Genomic DNA, 25706 nt, shown 5'->3' with positions numbered 1-25706 from the left:
TGGTTGCTGAGTTGTGGCCCAAAAATGTCACCTTTGCTGCTGGAATTGCAGGACTAGTATTGCTGGGCTGGGAACCCTGACACGAAGAGCTGCACCCCGGAGGGCATGCAGATGGTTGTGGGGGTACGCGGTGCGGGTTTAACACCTGCAGCCAGGCCTCACCCTGGGACTTAAATGTGATTCCCGGATTTGTGAGCTGTTCCTTGCACGGCTGGGGAGAGCGCAATGTGTCTGTACCTGAAAGCCTATGTTTGGTCTTTGCCTGTCGCTCACAGGCAGCTGTCGGTGGTGAGAAGGTGGGGGTGAAGCCCTCCGGCCCTTCGTGCCGGATCTGAACCGTAACTGGGGGAGTTGCTTAAGCAAAAGGGAAAAGCCAGGCAGGGGGAGAGGATTGGTGGGGTGCCCGATGCACTCTGTACCAACAGGTAGCAAACACAAATAGACAGCAGCCCTGTGCCTACCAGAGGGGTTTCTGATGGGGCCAGCAGAAACAAACCCCCAATTACTTCATCTGCTGATGAGGGCAGGCGGGGCCCAGTTTGGACCAGGCCTGCAGCAGAGCTCAGCTCTCCGGATTCGGGGCAGCCCCAGAGCTGTTCAGCTCTCCCTGCAGGAGTGAACCCATGGGGGAAGCGTGGAGTGGAGAGGCCACGGGTGGCAGGTGGGGAAGGGAAGCTGGAGGGAGCAGGGCCAGGATTCTTGGAAGTGATGGTTAGTAGTAGAGGTTGCCAGGGATGCAGCTCCTGCGTAACTCAGTTATCTGCCCTTGTTCGTGTAATAGCTGTGCCTCGAGTGGGCTGTTCTGTAAATGAATGTCTGCCACTGCTCCTGTAATGAGGGCTGCCTAATTTGGCAGGAGAAGGATGGTGTGCATTTCGAGAGCGACGCTGCACCGTAGGATTTACCCTATCAGCGCTCTGTCCATACATGCCTTGTACAAATTACTCTGTTTTAAAGCTGTCATTATGGTAATAGACCCAATTGCTGTCTAGTAAAGCCATAAAATGTTTCCATCTGCCTGTGTGCTCCAGGCTCCTTCGCAAAGCTCATTACAAGGCAAACCAGAGTTACTGCAGCCAGAGGCTTCCCCAGCGCAGCGTGAGTAGCCGGGTGCAGGCAGGGAGCAGAGAGCTGCTGAGCAGCCCTGGGGGTGCGTGCATCTTCCACGCCGCCCCGTCTCACCCAGAGTTACACCTTGTCCCACCGTGGACACGCTCCTAGGGAGGACCGTGCAGTGTTTGGAAAAAGCCAGAGAGTGTTGAGAAGGGCTTCTGCCATGCGGGCAACAGATCAGCGGGGGGATGCCAAAACAGATTCGAGCCTAATGTTTAATCCTTGGTTGCTACGAAGGAAGCCTGTAATCCTTTGGGAGGATACACTGGCCTATCCTGATGTTGTTAAACCACCTGTGAGCTTAGATGTGGCTTTGCATGAGATTCCTGTTAACTTCCAAGAACTATTAAGATCAGGCACCTAAAAATTGTGGCGGCTGAACACACAGCCATTCCTGCTCCCTCCCTGCTGGCCCCCGTCGGATGTTCTTGGGAATGAGCCGCTGCAGCGAGCAGGGCTGCCACTGCGGTAGGAGAGCCCCTGGCAGAGAGAGGGGGCCCCTCTGCCGTGACTGGTTGGGGGGGCAGTGGAAGATGGGAGCTTCCCATCCATCTGCAGCCCTTCGCTGGGATGTGTCTGAGCTCCTCTGCGCAACGTGGCCTGTAGCCTCCTGCACCTTTCCTTCTGCACCTGAGGAGCGGGGAGAGGGGTTAAAAATCGCAAGGCTTGGGAGTACTGTTAGGGAAGCCCAGACAGGTTCCTTCAGGGAGCAGTGGGGTGGGATTTCAGAAACCAGCAAGAGAGAATTTTTCTGGGCTTTGTTTTCCGAAGTCCCTGCAGCCAGCCGTGCAGCATCCGCTCTCCACTCATCCTCTGAAATCCCCTTTCGTTCGCCTTCAGCTTGTTCGCAGGTGTTGTCCCACGGATGGCAGCCATCAGCCTGGGAGGCTTCATCTTCCTGGGGACATACGAGAAGACTCACCAGCTGCTGCTCTGACCCAGCCTGGCCGGTCCTGCTGGTGGCCGCCGAAGGGCTGGAGAAGCCACCGAGCTGGAGGAGGAGTCGGCCCGCGAACGCAGCCTTCCTCCTGCCGCCCCTTCGCCGTGCCGCAGCAGCTGTTCAGCAGGCCGAACACCGCTTTCGCTGCTAAAGAAAAGTAAATCCTCCAATAATCCAATTTCCCAAACATGAAATTTTCCTGCATGGAAAGTGAGTGAGGTCATTGTGAGAGTTGTGCCAAAAAAGTAATGTTTGGGGGGTAAATAGCTAATTATGGTGGCTGAGAAAGGCGTTATTAGAACTCCTGCAGGGGAAATGTTTTGCAAACCTCCAGATCGTGGGCTGAGCCAGGAGACCGAAATAAAGCGAGTTTTCATAATTCAGTGGCACCTGCCTCATAACACGGGGAGGGTTTTTCTGGTTGGGGAAGGGGCTGATAGAGTTACAGCCTGCTGCCCTCTGACAGCCCTGAAAGTATTCCAGGTTGGGAGAGCTCTTTGTAAAAGACAATAATGCATTTGTTTCTGATTTGAGCCGTATTTGTGAAAGTTTATATTCCTGTTTATACCTACAGGTGCTCAGCGAGCATTCCTGTGTGGTAGCCAGTGCAGCTTTATTAATTAGACTCACATTTCTCCAGTAAAAGCATGGGCTTGTATTATTTTACAGCTACGCCTTGTGCAAAGACATGCAGCTCTGCCTTCTTTTGGTCTTCCTCCCTCAGCAGCTGAAGGAGCAGGGGGCTGGAAATGCTGAAGGCCAGGAGGGCGGCTGGGAAGCCAAGGCAGGGAGGGCGCACAAGTCCTGCCTCTGCACGGATGGATCCTGAGGGTTCTCGGGGGACTGCTGGCAGGCAGAGCGAACCTCTGCTCTTGGTCTCATAGTAGGAAGGAGAAGCTGTAGTGGCCAAAATGGTGCAGGGATGAGCTTGGTGAAAAGGCCTTATTGGAATTACTCAAAATTATCACCAGAGTCTAGAAGGGGGGGAACTGGCCAAGTTTACAGCAGCAACTTGGCTAAGCCACGCTTGGGAATGTTCAGATGTGGATGGCATTTGCGTGGGGACGCTGGGGCAGGCAGAGCCGAGCTGCCACAGCGAGTGCCTTCAGCAGGCACCGAAGACCCTCCTCAGGCTGTGCTGGGGCGCTGGGATAAGAGGGGCCGGGTCAGGTGGTGCCGGTTCACATGTTTGCCCTGGGCTCAGCTGTGCTGCTGGGAGGCTGAGGGGCCCCTCACTGGTGGACTTGTGCGTGGGGGTGAGGAGGGGGGTGCCGGCTGCCGCAGGGGCCCCATGGAGTGTGGGGACGCGATGCACCGTGAGTGCCCGTGGTCAGGCTTGAGAGGGGCGGCAGAGCCCGGCTTGTGCAGCCACGGCGGCACCGAGGCCCTTGGCTCCAGCCTGGCGGCCCTGCACGCGTGCACCGGAGCTGACTGATGTCGTACGTGCGCCTCTGGGGTGCTCAGGTTTAACACTGAGGTTGTCCTCTTCAGGAGGAAGGCGCCCAGCTGCAGGGAGCCTCGGGTGAGGGAGGACAAATGCCAAACCAGGTCAGCGCATGAACGAGGCTGGGCCATGCGCAACGCCTGAGCCCCCGCCCAGAGAAGACTGCTGCCTAGGCACAAACATAGGCCAGGCTTACCAAGGCTGGATGTTTTATTACACTGTCATCCCATGACATAGTAATAAGACTTCTTCGAGGCCAAAACATAGCAAATAATTGGCAAATGAGTAAAACATAAAGAACAAAAGACATAATTAATTCATAAAAATAACCTTCAATTGAAATGGGGAATTTCAGCCAAGTCCTGTAATGGCTGGTTAATTGTGCCAGTTTCCGTGGCATGGTGTAGCAGTGCTTCCTGCCACTTTTAAGGTTGTCTCTTTTATGAAGTTTATATATAGAGTGGAACCAATTTTAGGGGTCTTGGGGAGGGGCGGGGAGATTTATTACTATGTCTTAAAAGCTAACTTATATTTTCTATTAAAGCTTTTTAAACACAATGTGAGGGTTAGCACCGCAGTTGGTGCATTTAATTACTTGAGCTGAAAATAATCATGCCTTGTAAGGCATTGGGTCCAAATGCTAGACTGTTGGGTTTTGCTTAATAGGTGTATAATCAGTTTTTGTCATTACTGCTTTCTTTTCTTAACAAAAAAAAAAGGCCCCAAACAACTACCCAGATTGTTTTAGCACCCCTACTGTGGGGGGTGTGGGAGGCGAGCCGGCCGCCACGTGCCTCCCCGTCCCATGTGCTGCTGGACTGGCTCCGCATCCCGACCGCTGCAGGAAGGACTCAGTCAGCCGGGAATGGCACGAGGCAAGTTCCGCACACACCGATTTGTCTAATCCTGCTGAAAATGACACTTTTAGTTGTGGGGCTACAGGGGAAAGACCTAAAAATGCATTGGGTTTACCCTTACTGCCCGTTTGCCGTGAGTTTTAGTGACATTTTATGTCATGTTTACTGACACTTGACAATTTTATTCCATTACTGGGGTAAGTGGACTAACAAAACTTGACTCTCAGGCATCAGCCTCTTAAAGGAAGAGCCTTTAACATTTTAAAATACTTTAACTCCTACGTGTGTTAAGGGATTTATCAGCGTAGGTTCAAAAAAATCTGCTTTATACCCAAAGTTGTAACGTGGAGGGAGAAATATAGACTTTTTTTTTTTTTAAATATACAGGAGCCGAATTGGGATTTTTAGTTAAAGCAAGAACCCAAGCTTATCTCTGAAGCTGCCTCTGGACTTCCCATACAGGGTGGGGCTCAGTTTGAGACAGCTGGAGGTGTTCACAACTGCAGCTGAGTCTGGTGCTATCCTGGCCCATTTTTCATACATACACACACGCGCACCCCCCCCGATCTGTTCTGCTTGCCCCGCCAAGATAAGGGCACATGCCAGATACTAAAGCAAGCTGATACATTAGAAATGCGTTTCTTCAAGTTCTTCATTGCATCTTTCAACACAGCCCCCAGATTCCACCCCATCCATAAGCCAGGCTGCCAGAGTCTCATGCTGAGCTACAGTATCTAATGTTAAAGTTGTGGGTCTAATTTCAAGAGCGGGTATTTTGGCAGATAGGCTGCGTTTGCATCAGAGAGAGACAGAAAAAAGCATAGCAATGGATTAGAATTTTATTTAATTTTCAACTGAAACTCCCAAAAGCTCACTCTCAAGAAAACAGCTGTAGTATTATAAATGAACCTTTATTAAAGACACTTCAATGCCATTTGTTAGACACTTCAATATCTTACATGTTTTTCAATGTACAACATTGTACCAAATTTTCTAATAAATAAATAACTTTGTACACAAAAGTAATACTTCCTCTTTCACATTGCCTCTTAGAAGCAGCAAATTCACATATTTAGTGGAAGTCAAAACATTAGGCAGTTAACTTTATTCAGAAACATTATTTTCAAATGTTAATGTGGCAAACATGCTTTGTGGCTGCAATGGTGATGACATTTCCGCCAGCAAAATGAGTCAATTCAATCATTCCCATCTTCCCCCATCCCCGGTTCCACTGTTGTCACCTTGTGAGTCGGTTCTGAATTTTCCCTTAAGGGAAAATTACGCTTGGTTTATAGTTTTCTAACATCACTCAACATAATTAGCCACCTGTCTCAAAGTGCAAACGTGTCAATAGTCAGGAACTGATACAGACAGGTACCTGGCTGAATTATGCCTTGCTTCATCAAGGTCAGGTTCAGCCGCCTCGTCTAGGGTGAACCTCGCCATCAGCAGAGGCCCTTCCCCTGCGGAGGTGGCGGCTCCTCGCCGTGAGGCTGGGGAGGACCAGCTTGTAACAAAGCGAGCGGGCACCTCGCGTCCCGCTGCGGGGCAGCACGTAACAGCTCGCTGAAACCCCGCAGGCGCGGTAGCGCTTGGGCACATCCCCAAGCGATGGATCTGACCAGAAAATTAAATGTCTCTGCCCTTATTTCTGATGCTTTTCAGCCAGAGCACTAGCAAAGGTGGATTTCCACCAGACCCGGCTTCAGGGGGACTGGCATTTGAGCTGCTCCTAAGGATAAAAGTAACAAAACCCCCTAATAAACCTTCCCCCAAAGTAGTCATCACCAGAGTTAGCAACCTTATGTTAGCAGAACTCGAATGACAAGTAACTGGAAGGGAGTCCTCCATCCACAGGTACCAACACCAACAGAAAGCAGATTTTCTATAAATAAAAAGCATCATAGTGAAGTTAGAAGTGACAAAGGTGGGTATTTCTTTCCCCGCCCCGTTCATGGATGAACTTAAAAGACCACATAAAACCACTCGGGCCATTTCCATTGAACAGAGTACTTTCAACCATAAATAAATGGTTTCCCTTCTAAATGAGTACATTTCTGAGTAGCCTAGAATTGCTACACGAAGCAGCAAAATCCATTTGAAGCGGGTATTTTCATATAGAGTCCGGCTGCAGATGGGGGTAATGGCGTTCAACAGGAAAGCGTAATATTGTGTTGCAGGAAAAAAAAAGGGTTAGAAGTATCAGATGAATTAACGGTACAGCTGTCAGCTTAGGAGTGTGATTTTAAGTTTTGTTGGCAAAACAGCTCTACGGTTTCAAACCCCCTCCAGAACAGAGGTATTATTTTGGGTGTGAAAATGCATTATACTGGCACGGGTTATTCCTTCCGAAGAGGGCGAGGCTGTGTATCGTTACATGCACCTCCCACAGGTAAAGCCGCATCCATTTGCGAGGGGAAAGGCCTGCACTGAGCTCTGCCGGTGATCGGTGCCGTAACAGCGTACGTGGGCAGGTAACGCCTCCCGCTGTGATGCTTTTTGAGTGGTGCGATATGAGACCACCCCGCAGTTTACTGCGGGAATTATTTACTGTGGTAATGACTGCTCACTAATCATGGCGGCCTTTTTGTCTGGGTGTTTTGGGGCTCTGCGCTGTCGCTGAATTATTCAGTGCCTCTTGTGTGGTCCGCTCTAACGTGTCACGCAGTCACAGTTCAAATCCTAATTTTTATGCGGTTTTGAAAAGTGATGGAATTTAAGTTCTTCCACCAACAGGAAGAAAAATCAGGTTGCTACGTAATTTCTCACCGCATGGTTTCTTTCCTATAAACTTCATTTGAAACAGTTGAAGATCTCTGGTTAAATGTGTTAAGTGCAATAAATTTCAAAGGGGAAGGAAAATTTGTGCTAAGTAACCCAATTGATACTTGACTTAAAGGAACTTCCGTTGAAAAGAGGACAATCCCTTTGGAACAGTCTGGCTTTTTAAAAGTTCTGCTTATGCATTTAAGGCACCAGAATTATTTCTCTCACAAAGTTTAACAGCAACCTGATACTGAAAACAATATTGCCAAAATTGTAAAATTTCACTCAGTTTTCCATGCACTAAAGATTAAAATAGCCTCTGTAAAAGATATATATATATTTTTATATATATATATTTATATATGAAAACTCTTATGTACAACTGTATCAAATACTTTTCTCTTTACACAATAATCCCTTGCATTTATGTGCTTCATATGCAAGTCAACTTTTCAGCGCTTCATACTTCTCAGGGAAGTTTTAAACTATATACAAACAGATGACGCTCGAACAGGAGTTTGTTCCCCATACAAGCTTGTTTCTCATACCTCAGTTGTTTGCCTTTGACAGGTCACCAGTTCAAGATTTGAGGTAGAAGTAAGTAGCCTATATACTCTGTGCAAAAAAAATTAAAAAAAAATAATAGTGTGTTTGTTAATTTGCACATGGCAGTCTGTCCTTTCAGTCCAGCGATCTGCTTGGTGGCTTCAACTCGCAAACGGAGTCGCACGGCTTGGGCGCGTAGCCATTGGACAGGAGAGCTTGCTTCACTTCTGCTTCGCTCTGCAAATCCAGTAGTGTTGGGGAAATTTCAGGCAGCACGTTCAGTTGCTTTAACGACCCTCCTGCCGGTGAAGCTCTCACCAAATTAAGGTTGTTAAGCTCTGAAGGCTTTGCCGCTGCTTGCAAAGAGCCTGCAAGAAACCAAAGACCCGGTGCGATTAGCTGACGCTCAGCCTGCCAGCGCTCCTCATCAAACCAACCCTGCCACTATCATGCATGCCCTTGAGACGGTTAGAAAAGCTTGATGGGAGAAAAACGGGGCTCTGATATAGCGCAGACTGTACTGTACTACATCTGGGGCGAAAAAGACATCCCCAAGGAAGCACGTACCGTGTTTATCTGCAAGCAGCGGGCTGGTTGTGCTCACAGGTCTTATTCTGTCGTGGTTGCTGGGGTAGAGGGTCCCGTCTGTTTCCGTCCTCTTGCTGCTGGCAATCCCGTTGCACGGCTGAGGATGAAGAAGGCTGGTGCCTGCACCCCTCTTCCTGTTTCGTTCCTTGCTGCTCAGTGCGTTCGGGTAGGTATTATCCATAGTCTTAAGGGCCTCAGAGTAGTACTCCGACTCCTTGGGGTAAATGTGGATGTTCATGCTGTCCGTGCTGCCGCTGCAGTCCGTGCACACAACTGGCAGGCCGTAGCCTTTAAGGGAAGAAGGAAAAAGGGCAACGAAGGAAGATTAACCGGCTGGAGGCTGTCAGCACTGAAGCGCACAACTCGCAGAAGGAAAAGGCAGCTGTTTAGTTCATCTGCCCTCGGCAGTGTGGGAATCTCTCTCCCTAAATAGTGTGGACATTTCTCGGGTTTGTACAGGACTAGGAAATACCTGTGTTTTTCAGACCTCGGTAGCTGTCACTAAATTAACAGCTTTAGTACTTTGTTTTGTTTCGGTTTTTTTTAAAATAAACTGTGCATTTATCTCCTTTTCCAGACTTTCTAGTCAGGATAGAAATAGGAAGTGGAACTTTCCTGTACCTGCTTTAGAATACAAGTTACCTTTCTTTTTGTGCTGCTGCTTTACAGGGATCACTGTCAACTCATACTGTTATCTCAAGATATGTTATTACTGTCAGCGAGAATAACAGATGAGCAGAATTCAAAGAAGCGAGCAGGCAGGAGTTTCTGAATGTTGAAAGTTAATTTCCTTAGTGCACTCAACAACTTTCCATTATTAAACTTCACGGTTTCTCCTGGAGAGAAAATTTGTTTCACTGGCTCTGTTTCAGTGGATGTTACAATACAGCACGAGAACAGAAAACGCACTCTAAAAATAGAAAAGTATGAGTGTAACACCCAAGAAACTGGCAAAGAGCTGAGGCAGGTGTAGTGCCCAAAACAACCTTTTAAATTTTGAAAATGATAAAAAAAAGCTGAGCTTTGAAGTTGACAGCCCCTTTAAAGGGCATGAAAAATTTTAACACCTTCAGCTTGAAGCGCTCTCATGTTTTAGGAACGGCTCAAATCAAAATGCCGATCAGCCAGCTGCAAGCAATGGCTGTCGTGAGCTTTAGTCTGCCTCTTCCTGACGGTTCCTTGAATTCAAACTATCCAAGCTTGATAGAGGATCAAAGCAAGCAGGAGAAAGTAAATTTACTGTGCTCACACCTGAGAATCATTCTGGGCTTTTTTTTTTCTTTTTTTTCACTAAAGGTAACAATTTCTTGTCTTAATGCTGTCTGACTTGGAGGGCTTTCGGATCTGTACAAACACGAAATACCTTTCCAGATTAATGGGTTTTGTACCTGTCTTATCTGGAACAAGCATTCCATCAGCCATGTCTTCAGTTTTCCAAGTGTCTTTATTATAGCCGATACACAGCTTTGGCTGTCTACAACCTACAGCGGGAGCTTCAACATCTGGACACCTTCCAGCATCGGTCTGACACATACCTGTAACAAACGAACCATCTGGCTAAGGATTACAACCATCTGCTCTCAGTTAAATGACTTGTTAGTCTCATTTCTACCATAAAAGCTGCGAAAGGGAGAAAAAATAGCAACGGAGATAATAGATAATTTTAAGCTAATGTTTAACAGAATAAATGCTGTACAATCTCAGGAGAATCTTAGTTCAGAACGCTTACCTTTACCTTCCTAATGTGCTGTGTTTAAATACTGTAAAATGCCAGCATTTAATTTCTAAGCCTGAAGGCAGGGACAGGCAATGCTAATGTATTTTCTAGTAGAGCTTAACTACGCGTAACTCTGGTGCCAAAGAACTAATCCAAAATTAGCAAAAAAATAGTCCTGAGGGCCTGACTGAGCAGTCTGTGAAGCAGTCTGCTGGTATGAACGCTGTTATTACCGGCAGAGGAGAGCTCAGTGAAGTGAAAGACAGATCCTTGTTCTGCATAAATGCAGTAGCTAGAGAATTACATTATGAAGATCTTTCAGATAACTCGTAACAAGCACAGAAGTACTTTGTACTGTGATTTCTACCTCCTCATATCAAGTTCAGATGCAGGATTACAGAAAAAATAATTAAACCGGTTGGTTCTCACCGTTGCTGTCTATGTGCCCGTTGGGCTGTTGGTTATCTACTCGGACGACCGCTTCCTGCCGGTCAGAAAGAGTCCCTTGTGAAGACAAGTAGCTCGGCACGTCAGGAGGCACAATAGTCTCATCTAGAGTAATGGGAGCAGAGAAATGTCAGTTCCTAGCAGGATATAAAGGCTTCTGTTTTCAAAGGCACATAGAATCACATTTTCAAGAGGGATTTGGGACCACATCTGTAACTGGTATTTTCTGCAGATGCCATGGAAACTGAACTGCCTAAATACTTCATTCTCCTCAGAAGCCTGATCTTTTCAAAGCTTAAAGCTCTGAGATACAGCACCAATAAAACCCTTTTGGGTGTTTGCATTTGGCATGGTCAGTACAAGGTAGATGGAGGTGGAACTGTCTCTTCAGAACAAGTAAATCCTTCCTTTTCCCCACGAAATTCAGGGATCTTGTTTTGACTCAAGTCCTCTGTCTGCCAAAATCATGAGTAGACGACTTCTGGAGAACAGGGCATTCAATTCACTTAAGCAGGCAAGTAAGTCTAAGCCTCATAGCTATCCTTGGCTTTCTCCATTATAGATCAGACTATTTCAGTTTCCCCCATCACACAAACAAACTCAATTGTGCTAGGCATGAAGCCCTAAGATTTCAGGAATGGAAAAAAGGGGGAGAAAACTTACACATCACACTGGTCGTGTGGTATCCAAGACTTACTTCCTGCTTAGCCCGTGTCTTTAAAACGCTATGTTGTGCTGTATCTAAAGCTAAGGCTAATATAGGAAGGCTGCAAATCCCTGCAGGGCAGCAAGCCTTAGGATGGTTCTTCCATACTTGGGTTCAGAGGTTGTATAACAGTGAGTGCGGAAGAGTTCATTCTCACTGCAACACTTATTGCAGCACCAAATTATACCCTTTGAAGATCCAGAGGAAGCAATGAACACTGCATCTTCCCCTAAAAGGTGAGGGATGCCCCTCGGCAGCAGAGCTACAACAGCTCTGACAGGCAACGTGGAAAAAGGGATTCCAGCTTCAAAGTCTAATTTTTCTACGCTTTCAATACAGTCTGAAATACAGATTCCTAAGAAGTAAGACAGGTTCCCAGCATCGTGGACATAATCCAGACTGTCTCAAGAGTTATCATTTATGGTCATGGAAAAATCAAAGTAACAAAGCAATGGGGGAAACTACTGCCAAGTGGAAAAGACCTTTCTGAAGAGCCAGCCAAGGGGGGAGATGCAGCTCTCAACGTGCTTCAAGAGCGAGGGAAAGCTGGTTCCAGCTTTGTGAGCCAAGAGAACCACTGCGATTAGCCAACTGCTTTTCCAGTGTGATTGTGTGGCTACCTGAGATGCCGATTCAGCCTCAGTGGGCAGGCTGGCAGTGCAAAAGGTGAGAGAAGGCCTTAGCAGTAGACTAGAGCTACCTGTGTTGGTGACGCTGTATTCTTCACTCTTCTTCCTGGTTTGGTAGATGATGCAGACCCAGACCAAAGAAGTCAGCACGATGCTACACACCACGGCAATGGTGATGATCCCCACGGTGGTTCGGTCCTTCCTACAGCCAAGAGACTGTAAGATGCTGACATGGCTGTGCGCACGCTCTGTCCCCAGGGTGTTGGACATTTCACAGGTGTATTTCCCAGCATCCTCCAAGACAACGTTCCTAACGATCAGCAGCTGGTTGCCGGAGGTGAAGTGATGCCTTTCTGTCGCGATGAGGGGCTGGTCACCTTTCAGCCAGGTAATGCGGGGAGGTGGGCTCCCCGTGGCTTTGCACTGAAGAGCCACTGTCTCACCTACAGACACTACGTGGTCTTCCAGTGGATGAATCAAAGATGGCGTCTCTGCAGGAGAATAAACACAGAAATTAACTCTTGGGGACAGTGTAACAGCAGATTTCCTTTAGCAGTATTGAACGTTAAATGATGTTCCTGCAGATAAAACATACAGCAGTGCACTACAGCCATGAGCCCAGGAGCATGGCAGCTGCAAACCGCAACAGATCTAACAACCACAACCAAGGCCTTCCCGTAACCAGCTGGTGTTACTCTTCCCAAAAAAGAAACCCCCGAGGACAAGGGGCAATGGCTGACACACATGAATTATTTCGCAGGGCAAGAGAGGTGGAGTGCAATTTCCTTTTGAAGTAATTTTCCCAGGCAGGAAATAGGCTGGTTGGAGGGGCTTCCTTGGCACAAGAGGAAATGCAACTCACGGCTCCTTCTTTTAATTAGCAGGGTATTTTTCGTTAGTTAACTACAGTGTAAAAGAACGAAACAAGACTAATGCAGAGTGCTGCCTCTTTGTCCCTTCTCTGTATCTGCAACTGCTGAAGAGCTTGAACAGCAATCCCTTCCAGTTCCCACTTCCCGACCACTTGGTCTCTCAGGGGCACTAACGCATCTTACCCAGTACAGTCAGGGTGGCATTTGCAAGCACAGACCCCGCAGAGTTCTGTGCCGTGCAGCTGTAGACACCCATGTCTTCTATCTTCACATCCGTAATGAAGAAGACATCGTCGTCAGGCATGACATGCATGCGGCGCTCTCGGGCCGCAGGGAAGTCCGTGCCCCCGTCCTTCTGCCAGGCGATTTGTGGGGTGGGGTGTCCTTCCGCTGCACACTCCAGCCGTGCCGTTGTCCCCGTCCGGCTGGTGATGTCGTGGGGAGTTTTGATAAATGAGGGCAACACTGATAAAGAGAAACAAGAAGAAGGGATGAGCGATTCAATGGGGAAAACACCACTTTCTGGGCAGTTCTATCTGTTTGCCTTCCTAGGCAGGAGATGGATCTGATAATTACCCATAGGCAAGAGGATGGCAAGCTGCTTCTGCGGGATACATCTAAACTGCTGGGGACTAACCCTGTCTTTCTACAGCACATACCTCTCTGCAGTGTCCAAGACCCCCCCCCCCCTCAAGATTCTTAGAGCTGGGATCAAAGCTCATTTCCTTCTGCAATTAACCTGGAAACAAACCCCATTCTCTTTCCTACAGAGAGCTTTCCATCACTACAGTCCCTCTTCTTTGTATTGTTTTGTATTTTCATTTTCATCTGCCCGTTTCATTGTGCAAAGACTACCAGAACAGCCAAAGAGAGGCAGCTAAAGCCGTTAAGAACGTGCTGAAGTGCTCAGCTGGATGACAGCCACCACAAGCCTGGCATGTGCTCCTCACACGGCAATTCTCAGCATCTGCTGAGATGCGAGCAGCTGGTGCAAAGAGGCTAGGAGCTCCTCCCCATCACGACAGACCCTCAGGAGTAACTGCCTGCCAAAAGTGGGTCCCAGTGAATCGCACCAGTTCAGGCTATGGAGAGGAATGAGAAAACAGCTTTCTACCCACCATTAACAGTGAGTCGGGCCTTGTTGGAATAGGTAGAGCCAAAGTGGTTGGTGATGATACACTGGTAACGCCCTTCATGGGCAAAGGTGACGTGCCGGAGGTGCAGGATGGTGGTGTACTCCATCACCTCGCCATCCTTTGCCCGCACGTGGGCGAAGTTCTCGATCTCGGCATTGTGCAGCATCTCGTTGTCTTTCTTCCACGCAAACATCATGGGGGAGCTGCTACTGCTGGCGGCTGAGCAGGTGAAACGGATGTCCTTCCCGAGGACAGCCACTGTTGTCTCAGGCTGGATAATGATCTGTGGCTTGGGGAAATCATCTAGGAGAAAACAGCAGGCATAGTTAGTTCTGGACTATGAGGAAAGACTGGAGCAAGCGAGATGCAATGAGAAATGAGTAGTGCGTAAGACATTATTGCACATTTGCTTTTACACCCGCTGCTGTCTACACCAGGAAAGCACCTTGCTCTTGCAGAGCACCCCACCGTCAAGACGGGCTCTATAGTGCAGGCATGCCATACGTAACTCCACTGAGTGGCTGGTCTAAGCTAGGACTCTCATTCCTCTGGTTCGTCCTGTGATCAGTGGACTCAGACGGTCCCTTAGTGACTGCACACCTACAAGGTGCCTAGCTCCCTTCACCAATGTAGCTGAACGTCAGAAAGCTACTATGATCTGAAGGAACTATCTTTCCTTGTACGACCCATGCATGAAGAGCAATACTGAACTTAAAAGCTTCACCTCTAGGCCTGCATTAGCATGGCGCAGGAGGGGAGAGCAGGAGGACACTTAAAGGGCTGCATATGCCGCCTCTAGGGGTGAAAAGCTCATGAGCAAGGCGACTGCAGCATGCACTGTCAAAGCAGAAGCAGCTGTATTTGCCTGTCACCCATCTGGGGTGGAAAGCTTTGCACGCTCTCTCTCTCTGCCCTGAAGACTGTTGGTTTTAGCAAGGCTCCAAGCAGATTCATTTATTAGATTTCTACAAATGGTGTAATTTAATATTTGACTAAGGTTTAATTAAACAGCCAGGCCTCTGGAACCAGGAGTACTAGTGCCTGGAGGACTTGGCAGGCACCGGAGAAGCCAAGCTGTCTTCGCTTTGTGATGTTGCTGTGGGGATGGAGCCTTCACAATTCTCCTCTTCCAGATGAACACAGCAAGCCTCCCAGACTCTCTCAGAGGCCACCTAGGCAGAGCCCAACCACTCTGGGATCGAGAGGGACACAGGACAGCAGCTGGAACAAAGCTTTTTCTCAGTGTTCAGTGCAAGTCATGCATTCAACTTAGTGTTCTCAAAACCTCATTTTTCCTTCATCTAACAGCCATGTGCAGCTCCACCCAGGATGCACACTGGTTGACTGCACAGCACAGGGTTTGGCTCACCAAACCAGGCCTTTATTTTGCTCAAAAGCTGTATGCATGAGCAGCATCACTTTGGTCTCCCCTGACGATCTACATTTCTTTACGAAAAAGGTAGATGATGTTTGTGTGTGCTGCTTTGCAACCACAGCTCAGGTGCACAGTCAACTGCAGTGTTTGGGTGGGAGAACAGCAGTAGGTGCCATTTAGAAGAAAAAACAACCGTGGGAGAAAAAAAAAAGATAATACAAATGTTATCCATCGGTTAGTTCATGTGTAATGCCTTACTGGCCCCAAAAAAGGAGCTGTGATGGAGAGATTGTCCTCTGCTTTTTTTTTTTAAAAAAACCCTTTGTTATTTACAAGAGCAAGAAAAGGTAAGCAAAGAACACAAAGCCACAGAAGCAGCTCAGAACGCTGCAGAGTGAAAAAAGTTATAGCTGCAGTCTTGGTAATATCAAACCGAGGGGACTGGGAAAGTATCTCTGCAGCTCCATTTGGAACTGGAACAAGCATTAGTCCCTTTTGATTTAACACTCAGGGAGCCCTATAAGGAATACACTAGATGCAAGCAACGCGCTGTGTGGTTTTGGTGGGAAATAAATTGTAGCCAATGACAAATTTTTTAAATGCAGGCTTGGCCTTCCTTTGATCCCACTGAATAACAAAACAAAACAGAAACCCTCTCGTAATGACATGTTAGTAATGAAAGAAAATGTTTTCCAAGTGAGTCCTACCCTTCATACAACCTCAAAACACACAGGCAAGACTTACCACACACAAAACTTTCTGGCACGATGGCAAAAATGCTCTTGCTTTTTAGTGACTCAGGATGGGCGCAGGTGGCCACCACAAAGGATTGCAGCTCCTTCTCCACTAACCACTGGGGCAACCATTTCAGCTGGCAATCGCAGAGGAAGCTGTCACTGTTTATGTGGCTGCAGGGAAACAAAACCAACACGAGCCTGCTGTGAGTCCCACAAGGAGAGAAGGCTGGAAAGCTCACAGCCCTTTCATGTCAGACACATTCCTCCCTTCCCCCCCAGCATGGGTGGAAGTTAAAAAAGGACTGCAGGGTTGTTCCCGAGGCGCTAAAGATGTTAAATACATGACACGTTTAAACAGCATTTCATCTCCACATAGAACGACCCACTCCTGTGCTCCACTGACACTTCCTAGTGCCCTGTATTTATTAGCCAGCTTCCAGAGTGATCCCCAGGAACAGTCGAGCAATGCCACCCCCGGCTTAAGTGAGAGGAACTCGCGCAGGTCATCTGCACAGGAGCCACACAGCGGGAGGCACAAGTCAACAGTAGAGCCCATCCCACTCCCATTCCTCATATCTAATTACCACCCATGCTCCTTCTCTGCCTCTGTGGTTTGAGCATCTTTGGTGGGGACTGAATTCAAGACTTAATTACTGAACAGTGAGAGGATGCCAAGTTCCTGCTGTAAGACCTTTAGTTCCCTCAGCAGCCAACACCACAGGAGTAAGTGGAGAGGCCTCCACCTGCCTTCTGTACCTGTTCGCACACCAGCATCACCAGGGATAAGAGGTGTAGCTGATGCTGTTTTCACTAATTAACAGAAGCAGTGGAAGAAAAATGACCAAAGACATTTGTGTAAACCCAATACGCTAGTTTGGAAAGCGAAACACACAAACGTTTCTCAACATCCTAAGAGTAACTTAGCACCTTCTGTTAAGAAGAGCTGTGAAAAAGGGGCAAATACAAGGGGAGCCTCAGGATTATTATTTTTTTTTTTTAAATATTCTGGGCCAAACTGTGGCTCGGCTTAGCTCTGAGGCCAGTGAAGAACTGCAAGTTTACACCACCAGGGAATTCAGACTTTGGTCTGGTTTGGTCCAAGATCCTAGGAAAACCCAGTCTAATCCCTTGAATCGAACGTGAGGATGCCTCAGACACTGGGAAAATGGCCATGGACAGAGAAGTCCTGTCCTGCAATACTGCAAGTTGTGCAAGAGCACGATATCAAGAGCACAGCAGAATCCCACCTCCAGCACTATGTTGTAAGAAGTTGTGAATCGCCTCCCATTTTTCTACCTGGTAACCTTGGGATATCCTGAAGTCTGAAACTAGCCAGGAAAGGGAGAAAGAAGAAATGGACTGAAAAGGCAGGGATTGAGGGAACATGGGGATCTGATTTTCCAAAATTGTCCACTTTGCTGTCCTAGAAAGATGTGCAACCCCTAATACATGTGATGGTGTAAACACCACTGCCTTACTGGGACAGGTCAGAGAGACCCTTAGTATTTAAGACTTCAGTACAATGCACTTGGCATGTATATGTCCCCTACCCGAAAGCCACCTTCTCCATGGGATAAAGGTTCTTTCACAATATCTGGGATCCCTCAAGTTATTCTCTAATAAGATCAATCTTTCACCTCAATGTTGTTTCAAGAGCCAGTGTGACAGATAAGGTGGTTAAACAAACAACGGACATGCAACATTTGTCTTATTCACTGGTATTGCAAGTCACTGCTAACAGTGACCATCCCATTCCCATTTCCAACGTCAGGAAGAATAATCTGAACCTGCCCGAATACCAAATAAGTGAATTCTCGTTCCACAGACATTGCACTACTCCAGAGTGTAGCAATGCACTGACAGTGGATTAAATATTTATAGAAAAGAAAAGGAAACCAGGCAAGGCTGGAAACAGTGTCTGATAACAGTGCAGAGCCCCAGCCTGGAGCACAAGCAGCAGCTCCGATAACACATCTGTATTTTTACACCAGGACGCTGGATGACAAGCGGATCCAGTTCAAATGGTGCTTATCACTAAAATGTCAGTGCTGCACGCGAACCCTAAACAGAGGTACAGCAAAGGAGCAGATGGGCCGCTGGGAACTAAATCAGTGGCAGCATGAGGAGAGATGGCTAACAGGACCAGGGCTGGACTTCCTGAGCGGAGATGAATAATTGCACAGATGCGAACCTGCTGGAAGAACCTGTTCCGATGATCTAATTTCACTCACTATTAAATTCAAGATGTTCCCGTGACATCTACTCATGTGTAAAAATATCCTGCAGAGGACAGAGGGGAGGAGGAAATAAATGAGTGGTAATGCGAATAACACCCCATCGGACACAACGTGCTGCTTCTCACGTCCAGGACAAGAAGGATCCCTGCTTCCTTAGTGGCGTGTACGGTCCAATTACTTACAGCTGCCGCAGGCTCTTCATCTTAGCAAAAGCGTCTGCTTGAATTGAGCGGATGGCGTTATCCCCAAGGTTCCTGCAGAACACAACCGAAGGCAACGTGAACAAAAGGGATGCTACAGCTGTGACAAAGTCTCTCCATATTTAAGCAACGACTCCAGTGGCCAGTGGTTTGGTAGCTCCTTGTTAAGGCCACACGCACTCACAGCTCATAGAAATGGTTTTCCACAAAACACTTGAATAAGTATTGCCAAACAACAGTCAACCAAAAAGACTATGGGAATAAACCACTAAGTCATTTCATACTCCATCTTCTCACTACACTTCCTCAGTGTTGGCTACCTCCATCATCCATAGCTCAGAAATTCCTCGGCCCCCTCCATAACCAAAGATAGTCAGGAATGTTGTATCCCAGGCTAGACCTTTAGCAAACATAAAGAAAGCAAATACTTGCACTAAACGACAACTGAGAAGTTATTTGAAAGTGACTTTGAGAGGATATTATTGTGTTTGAAAAACACTGCAATGTTTCCAAAAGAAGGTATTCTTAAAAGCTTCCCTCACAATTCTTGCTAATTAAAAAATCCACTTGTCCTCTGAAAAAGGACAGTGTCAGATTTAGGCCTTAAGTTTACTAAGGGAAGCGTAGGACAGACAAGGACTGCTTGCAGAGGAAAATCTCAGTAGAGCATTCATAAGGGAACCTTTACCTGGGGACGTACCCCTAGTCAGGCAGCCCTAACCATTCTGTATGCTCCCAACGGTTGTAACATTTCATACTATCAACAGCCACTAAAACATCCAGAGCAAAATCACATATACTTTAACTTGTCTTAATTCAGAAAGGAAGTTATTCATGAATCACTGCTGGAGTCATCAGCCTTGGGATACAGAAAAAAATTACATAGCGGCAGCCAAAATTTACTTCTTGCAAATCGTTCTAAGGCAGTTGTGCTGAACGGGGACATTCGGTGCCTGCACCGCAAGCAGTCATTTGCAACATGTGTCACTGCCAGAGCCTAGATTTAGGAGGAAGCAGGGGCAAGGGAGGAGGAGAGAGGGCTACATCTGAAATAGCATATTTTCATTGCTAACAGCCTGCAAAGCAGCAATGTGCGAGTCAAGGCGGTATTTATCCAAGAACAAATCAAAAAATTAAGAGCATGCAGATTTGCCATATGTTCTATAACTTTGTTCCTGGCACAAAAAAAGGCCAAAGTTGAGGCAGACTTATAATGAGAAGGAAGCAGGTGGCCCCCACAAATGGACTGGCTTCTCAGTTTACAAAGACGCTATTAAATTGCTAGCAGATCTCTCAAACAGCTACTTTTGGCAGACCCCCTTCCCAAACTCTGAGGCATGGTGGGTTACTCACAGGTGCTCCAGGGCCTCCAACCCCGAGAACGCTTTCTTGGCCACCGACTTGATCTTGTTTCCAAACAGAGTTCTGCAGTTTCCAAACATCCAGTGCCAGATACACCGAAAGAAAATGGGGGGGGGGCAGAAGAAGAAGGAACACAATTAGCGTGGCTTTATCAGATATACGTGCTCAGTGTAAGTCCCGGGAAATCTGAACTGCACAGAGATTAAGAGGGCTGAAGTACACTCGCTTTTCCGCTCCTGAAATTAAATCCTTTTATCTGTATTCGAATTTAATAGTGATGACAGCACAAAAGGGAATGTGCCATATCACGTAAAAAGGCAGGTTTGCTCCAGTGCTTGGAAACCAGCTTGCTGAGTAGCAGAAGGTCCCCTCTATTCTTCGCAGGCTGGCTGTGGACAGGGTTAAGTGCAATGACGGTTTAACAAGATTTTGGTCTCTCCCTGCAACACTTTTCATTTCTGACTTCTTCCCCAAATAGTAAAAAAGTGGTAATTTATTCACTGCTGCTTGGCCTGAACGGACATCCACACACAAGAGCTGAGGGCTGTCTCTTGGCTGCACGTTTATACAGCAGCTAACTGAAGTGCCGGCCGACTTCCTTCCTTGGCTTATTATAAATACAACAGTAAGGCAATGTAATGCAATAAATAATAGCCACGGGGTGATTTCAAGGGGCAAAAGGAAGAAGAGAAAAGGCAATGTACAGAGCTGAGGAGCGTGCCTGCTTGCATCTGTGACCAGAGAGCATTCCTCCAAATCAGCAGGCAGCGGCAAGAGCGGGACTCTCAGCAGGCAACAGCCAGCTGGAGCGATCACAGCCCAGCTGCTATCTGCAAAGTAACAGGTCTCTATAAATACTGACCAGTGGCGACTGGTCGGGGCAGGGTTCATGCAAAATGGAGAGTCTCCTCAACTGTTCAATAAAACATCAACCAATGTCATTAATTAGGAAATGCTTTCCTTCCCCAGGTTCTCTCTGTCTAAGGTATATCTTCCAGGTGCATCTTTTATCGCTGCCTGCTTCACATGGTGTCCAATGCAAGTCATCACTAACGCCTCAGGTAAAAATCTGGCACATACACTGCTGCATTTGATAGCGTTTTCCTTCAAGATTTTTCCTTCAGTATAGGCTGTAACCTCTATTTGCACCCTAAAAAGGCCCTAAAACTATGACCGTCCCACAGCTTGCTACCAGCTAGGGAAAGGAGGCTGGGGTACGAGATGGAGCACATGTGGCCATTATATGAGCAAACACATTTGCAGGAGCTTTTCAAGGCCTTCCACAAGGCACCCTTCATATCTCAGGATAATTTGGTGCCTCAACACTGGCACCCAGAAAGCCCAGTTTCTGTGTAGATGAAAGCAGTAGATGCCATACTGGGTAGAAAGCAAAAATGGGGCTCATCATGCTGACTGTTACGACAGAGAGGGCTGAGACTGTTTCACAATCTGTCCTTGCAGCCTGTTGTCTTTGGAGGGAATGTGGGTGCCTGCCACCGGGCAACACTATGACCCCGTGTACGTCCTCAGTGTCAACCACCCTGACAGCGGTATCGCCAGATGAGGCACCACTCTAGTTCTTGAGTGGACAGGAAAGGCCAGTTACTCCTAGCCCCATACAAAAGGTCTGTGGCCCCAGAATCACAAATCTTACCGTTCTAGAGCAAAACACAACCAAAAGCTTCAGATTCAGGCAAAGCCACCTCCCAGCCTCCATAGTGAGCCGCACATCCCAAGCCCTTTCTTATGGGGAGAGCTAACTTGGTACAAGACCAGAGCTGAATTTTCAGAGCTGTGCCCCTTTGTTAATTATTTGAGGCGAGAATAAAGACAGTTATCATGGCATGCTGGTGGCTGATTAAAGGCTCCAAACAGCTGCAACCTGCTTTATCGACAGTTTCGTTCTAAGTATCTACAGTGAACTTTCCTGAGCTCCTTGCTACAGCACCAAAGCCAGGTATCAGAAGTCCTATTTATTGCATGAGAGTGTGTGTGACTTTTTGCTCTGGGTGAAATACCCCAAGCACCAAAGGATGTGTGCAACCATGTAAACCTTGGTAAAAGGCACGGATGTATAAATGAAGGCTTTGAAAAATCTATTAGAATGATTAATGTAGTAAATTATTTACTATATGCAAACTCGGGTCACTTATGGCTGCATCCATACACACTCGTTTCTGGAGCCATATTCCTAAATAAAGGTGTTATGCTGAGCTTGGGTTTGATAACCAGAGACTTCTATTTACAGTTTACAGTGGATCTTAGACTTTGAAAATCGGACATACTGACTGTATCTGTTTACTTATCTGTGCAGAGACAAGCAGTACATCTAGGGATGTGAATACACAATGTATACACCACTTGTATAGGTGCATACAATTTTAGGGCTATATACATGAGAAATACATAGCACCACGCCCAGAAAACTCATTAAAAACATTATGCCTTCCAAATCTCAGCTAAGCACTTCTCCAATTCCAAAATGGTTTGAACCCAGCGGCCCCCTTCAAAGGGCTGTGGCACGCTGGAATGCAAACGCTGCGGTATGCAGCTCCACAATTAGCCTGCCTGCTGCAGTCCACAAACGCTCCTCCGCTGTCAGCAGAGCTAGGCGCAAGCATGGCCTCCCGGTGATTGCGTAAGCGTAATTACACGCTAGGCACGCAATTCATTAGAAAGCAGCATTTTCTCCTCCAGCCAGTTTTGCACCTGCAGGAAGATCTCTGTCACGGAGTGAGCCATCAAAAAACCGGTTACATTTAGCAGCTTCAATAATTAGGAAACTTGTTGTTCCCCAGCGTTTCCACTGATGCTTTTTATGCTTCGGTGCTTCTCAGCTCCCTCTTTCTTGAAACAACATTTTAATTTAGGCCTGTGCTCTCCATCCTGGAGAGCTTCATATATAATTCAGAGAAGGCTAAAGTGACTGGCCTCCCCACCTCTCAGTTTAACACCTTCATTTCAGTGAACAACGCGCTCTGTGCTAAATCCTTTCAGAGGCTAATCTGTGCCAGATCAAAGGGGAACAGCTTTTAAGGCAATCTCCACAGAGCTGAGGTGATTATTAATTCATTGGCAGTTCTCCTCTGAAGTGCCCATTTATTTTTTGTATGCTAATGCATTTAAAGCTGGCTGACGGTTTAAACACAGGCCCTAAATCACACAGCGAAATGTTTTCTGTAAGGGCTAATATTTTATTTACAAAAAAAATCCTGCCAGCAGGAATGATACTCACTTCAGCCTTAGTTGAAATTACAAATTTGGGATTTACATGCTGACGAGCTAAAACAGTCCTGAACAGATCCCTTTAAAACTGACCACTCCAAAGTGTCCCCAAAAGGCCTCAAGAAATATAATGAAATAATCTCATATTTTCCTAGCCTTACACTCTGGCTGTCAGTGAACGATCCCAGCATCCTGTCTGTCCAACAGCAGGTTTGCTGTGTTAGGTAATCCAGCCACCCCGATCTGCCCAAGACCAACCTGATCCACATGCTCTTCCAGGCTATGAAATTTGCTCTAACTCCCCCCACAAACCACAGGCACATGTCCTTCCCTGTGCTCAACCAGACGCAGATCTGGCCCAAGTCCATGTGCAACAGAAGACAGAGGTCAATGATGGGAAAAAAGATGCAAACCCAGCGTCTTTAGACTTGCGCAAGCCCCTGTTGCATCCTTCGCTAACGGCAGACAAACCGGACACCTTTCAAAGTAGTTCCTTGTGCCGGATAGCAAACATCAGAGCAGGCCATGGCTATTTCACAGTGCAGCAATAGCTGCCCTGCCCAGAGCTCCAAACACACAACCCAATCAACCCCACAGGCTGCCTCCACTCCTTTCCTTCATACTGCTCCCTGCTCTACCTCCTGGCCTCTGCCTGACCCCCACAGCTCATCAGTGCTCATTTCTCCTGGTTGCTGAGTCAATCCTTTTGCTGAACTCTTTCCTTCGATGCTGCCTCCTCTGGCTTTTTCACCTCTGTCCTGTTACATGCACCCAGCATTTCTAAACTATCCCAATCACTTGAGATCGCCACTTTTGCTCCCATGCCAATGGCCACATTGGAGTGATGCCCTATGACGGATGTCCCACCAGGACAGCTCTCCCTCTCTGCTCCTTTCCTCCACCTTCTCTACAGACTCACAGTCCTACAGCCTGCAAATCCCTCTGGACAAAGCCTTTGCTCCCACTACCCTTCTAGCCACTCACATGGTTTCACTGGTTTCTTCAGGCAAACCAAAAACTTCAGCAACAGCAGCCAAGGACCATCCCACCCACCACATCTGCTCCTCTGCCTTTTCTCTAGCAACTTGTGGGAAGATTTCCCAACTCCACAGGCACAGCTACTCCTACTGGCCTCTCTCTCTCCCCTATACTTCTTCCACCTCCCTGCCTGACTGCCCCAGTCCTTAAGTCCTTCTCTGCCTTCTGCCTCACTTACTTGCAGCTGCAACTTGGTTTCCGTCTTCTTGGATCCAATGACTCCCCTTAACAATGATCGAATGCCCTCTATGCCTGTGACTTCAAAATTTTTCGTCTCCATCTAAGCATTACGTCCCCACAAATCCTGCCACGGCTCTTCCCACTCCCCCAGGAGTCTCTAATGAGATCGTGACAATATACCGCCTGCCAGGATTCATTCTAGCCATCTGCTATCCATCGAGGTACTTTTACTGCACCTCTGGCTGTGCCATCTCAGCATTAGAGACAGCGTGATGGGGGGGTGCTGAGAACTTAAACAAAGGCAAGAGGTAATGATTAGAAAGACTCTTGATCTGTCACAAGCCATCAGAGCCTTCTCTGACAGGGCTGATTTATATAGCCGATTTCAAATGGAATACGAACAAGCACAGAGCAATGTGAAAATACTTGCGAAGGCCAAGCAAGCTATAAACATTTGCAAGGCGCATGCTTGCCTTAGGTTTCTTTTTATCTCTTTAAGAGCCTGTGCCCCATGGTGTCTTTTATTGTCACTGCACATGGAAGCAAGCCCAAAAGATCACTCTCAGAGTATCCCACAGAAACGAATCCTGTTTCAAATCCTCTGTTGTAACAGGAAATGGGATGATTTTCCTCTTGTGTTTATTGTTATTTGCTGCATCAATCAGTGCTTTGCTGAAGATGGCAAGGGGTCTTTTTTGTTGCTGTAGTTTCTCTCTCCTGCATCTCTGAACTACATACGGTATGTGGCACCATCTGTTCATCGCTTTAAAAGGACTATAATCGCCTCATCTGCTTAGAAACACAAGCGCTTGATAACCACATTTGCACTCTTGCAGTGAGCTGCAGAACTACTATATCTCAGGTTTTCTGTTGATTTTTACCTTGTTCAAAAGGGAGGAAGGCTGTGTCAGAGAGACCCACCCCGCACACAGGCACACAACACAGCTGCCTTGCAGAACTTCAAACCCAGGGATACTCACAGCTTGCTTAGGTTTTCTAGGCCTGTAAAGGCTCCGTTGGTATCTTCTATCGTGCCTGAGATGTCGTTGTGGTCTAGCTCCCTAGGGAGAGGAAAAGAGAGAGCTCATAATCAGTGTCTTAGTCCATCATCAAAAACAAACAGAAGAAAGTTTGAGAATGCCACCAGAAGAGCTTCCCATTTTCTCCTGAAAGTTATCAGAAAAAGATGAATCCTGCAGCAAAGCAGCACTCATCACTCTTCCTGCACTGACCCATGCTGAGACCGTGCATTCCAAAAAGAGCCCATGGTTTTTCCTAGCTGAAACCCTGTTTCTGAGACAGCAGCAGTAGCAGATAGCTACTCTTCAACAGGTTGGTTTCAGTCCTTTTCTAATTCTGCACATCCAAACAAAAAGAGGAAAAAGAAAATAAAGTCCCAAAACTAAACAGCAAGAAACAGCTCTCCTTAAATGCTACTACCATGAATTAAGACAACTTTGGCTATTCCAATGTACAAATGTATTTGTCTATAGCTGTATCTTCAGAAGATGACTTGGTGTATTTTCTATGAAGCTGCATTTTTTTTTTTCTGGCAATGAACTTGAAAGCTCAAAGGAAAGCACTATCATCA

The 25706-nt window shown here is 47.1% G+C and overlaps 2 protein-coding genes across 9 annotated transcripts in view; one reads left to right on the top strand and one right to left on the bottom strand.

Moving 5' to 3' along the window:
- SLC25A26 (solute carrier family 25 member 26) overlaps positions 1–7763 on the top strand; it is a 95017-nt gene extending 87254 nt beyond the window's left edge. For all 7 annotated transcript variants that reach the window (XM_075095763.1, XM_075095761.1, XM_075095762.1 and 4 more), the window contains one exon: positions 1954–7763. In XM_075095763.1, the coding sequence (XP_074951864.1) occupies positions 1954–2050 (97 nt within the window). In that variant the 3' untranslated portion in view covers positions 2051–7763. The remainder of the gene's footprint in view (positions 1–1953) is intronic.
- Positions 5176–25706, bottom strand: part of LRIG1 (leucine rich repeats and immunoglobulin like domains 1) — a 94933-nt gene continuing 74402 nt past the window's right edge. Inside the window, exons 9-19 of one of the 2 annotated variants that reach the window (XM_075095754.1) lie at positions 25096–25176; positions 19664–19735; positions 18293–18364; positions 15881–16044; positions 13744–14064; positions 12809–13090; positions 11825–12244; positions 10401–10523; positions 9643–9807; positions 8234–8542; positions 5176–8034 (exon numbers count right to left, since the gene is read on the bottom strand). In XM_075095754.1, the coding sequence (XP_074951855.1) occupies positions 7802–8034; positions 8234–8542; positions 9643–9807; positions 10401–10523; positions 11825–12244; positions 12809–13090; positions 13744–14064; positions 15881–16044; positions 18293–18364; positions 19664–19735; positions 25096–25176 (2242 nt within the window). In that variant the 3' untranslated portion in view covers positions 5176–7801. The remainder of the gene's footprint in view (positions 8035–8233; positions 8543–9642; positions 9808–10400; positions 10524–11824; positions 12245–12808; positions 13091–13743; positions 14065–15880; positions 16045–18292; positions 18365–19663; positions 19736–25095; positions 25177–25706) is intronic. The other variant, XM_075095755.1, reaches the window with a different exon arrangement.

Source organism: Phalacrocorax aristotelis, chromosome 6 (genome assembly GCF_949628215.1).
Source record: "Phalacrocorax aristotelis chromosome 6, bGulAri2.1, whole genome shotgun sequence".
In the NCBI taxonomy this organism is placed as follows: domain Eukaryota; kingdom Metazoa; phylum Chordata; class Aves; order Suliformes; family Phalacrocoracidae; genus Phalacrocorax; species Phalacrocorax aristotelis.
Note: the sequence above shows the minus strand (reverse complement) of the source record. Positions and strands in the feature narration are given on the sequence as shown.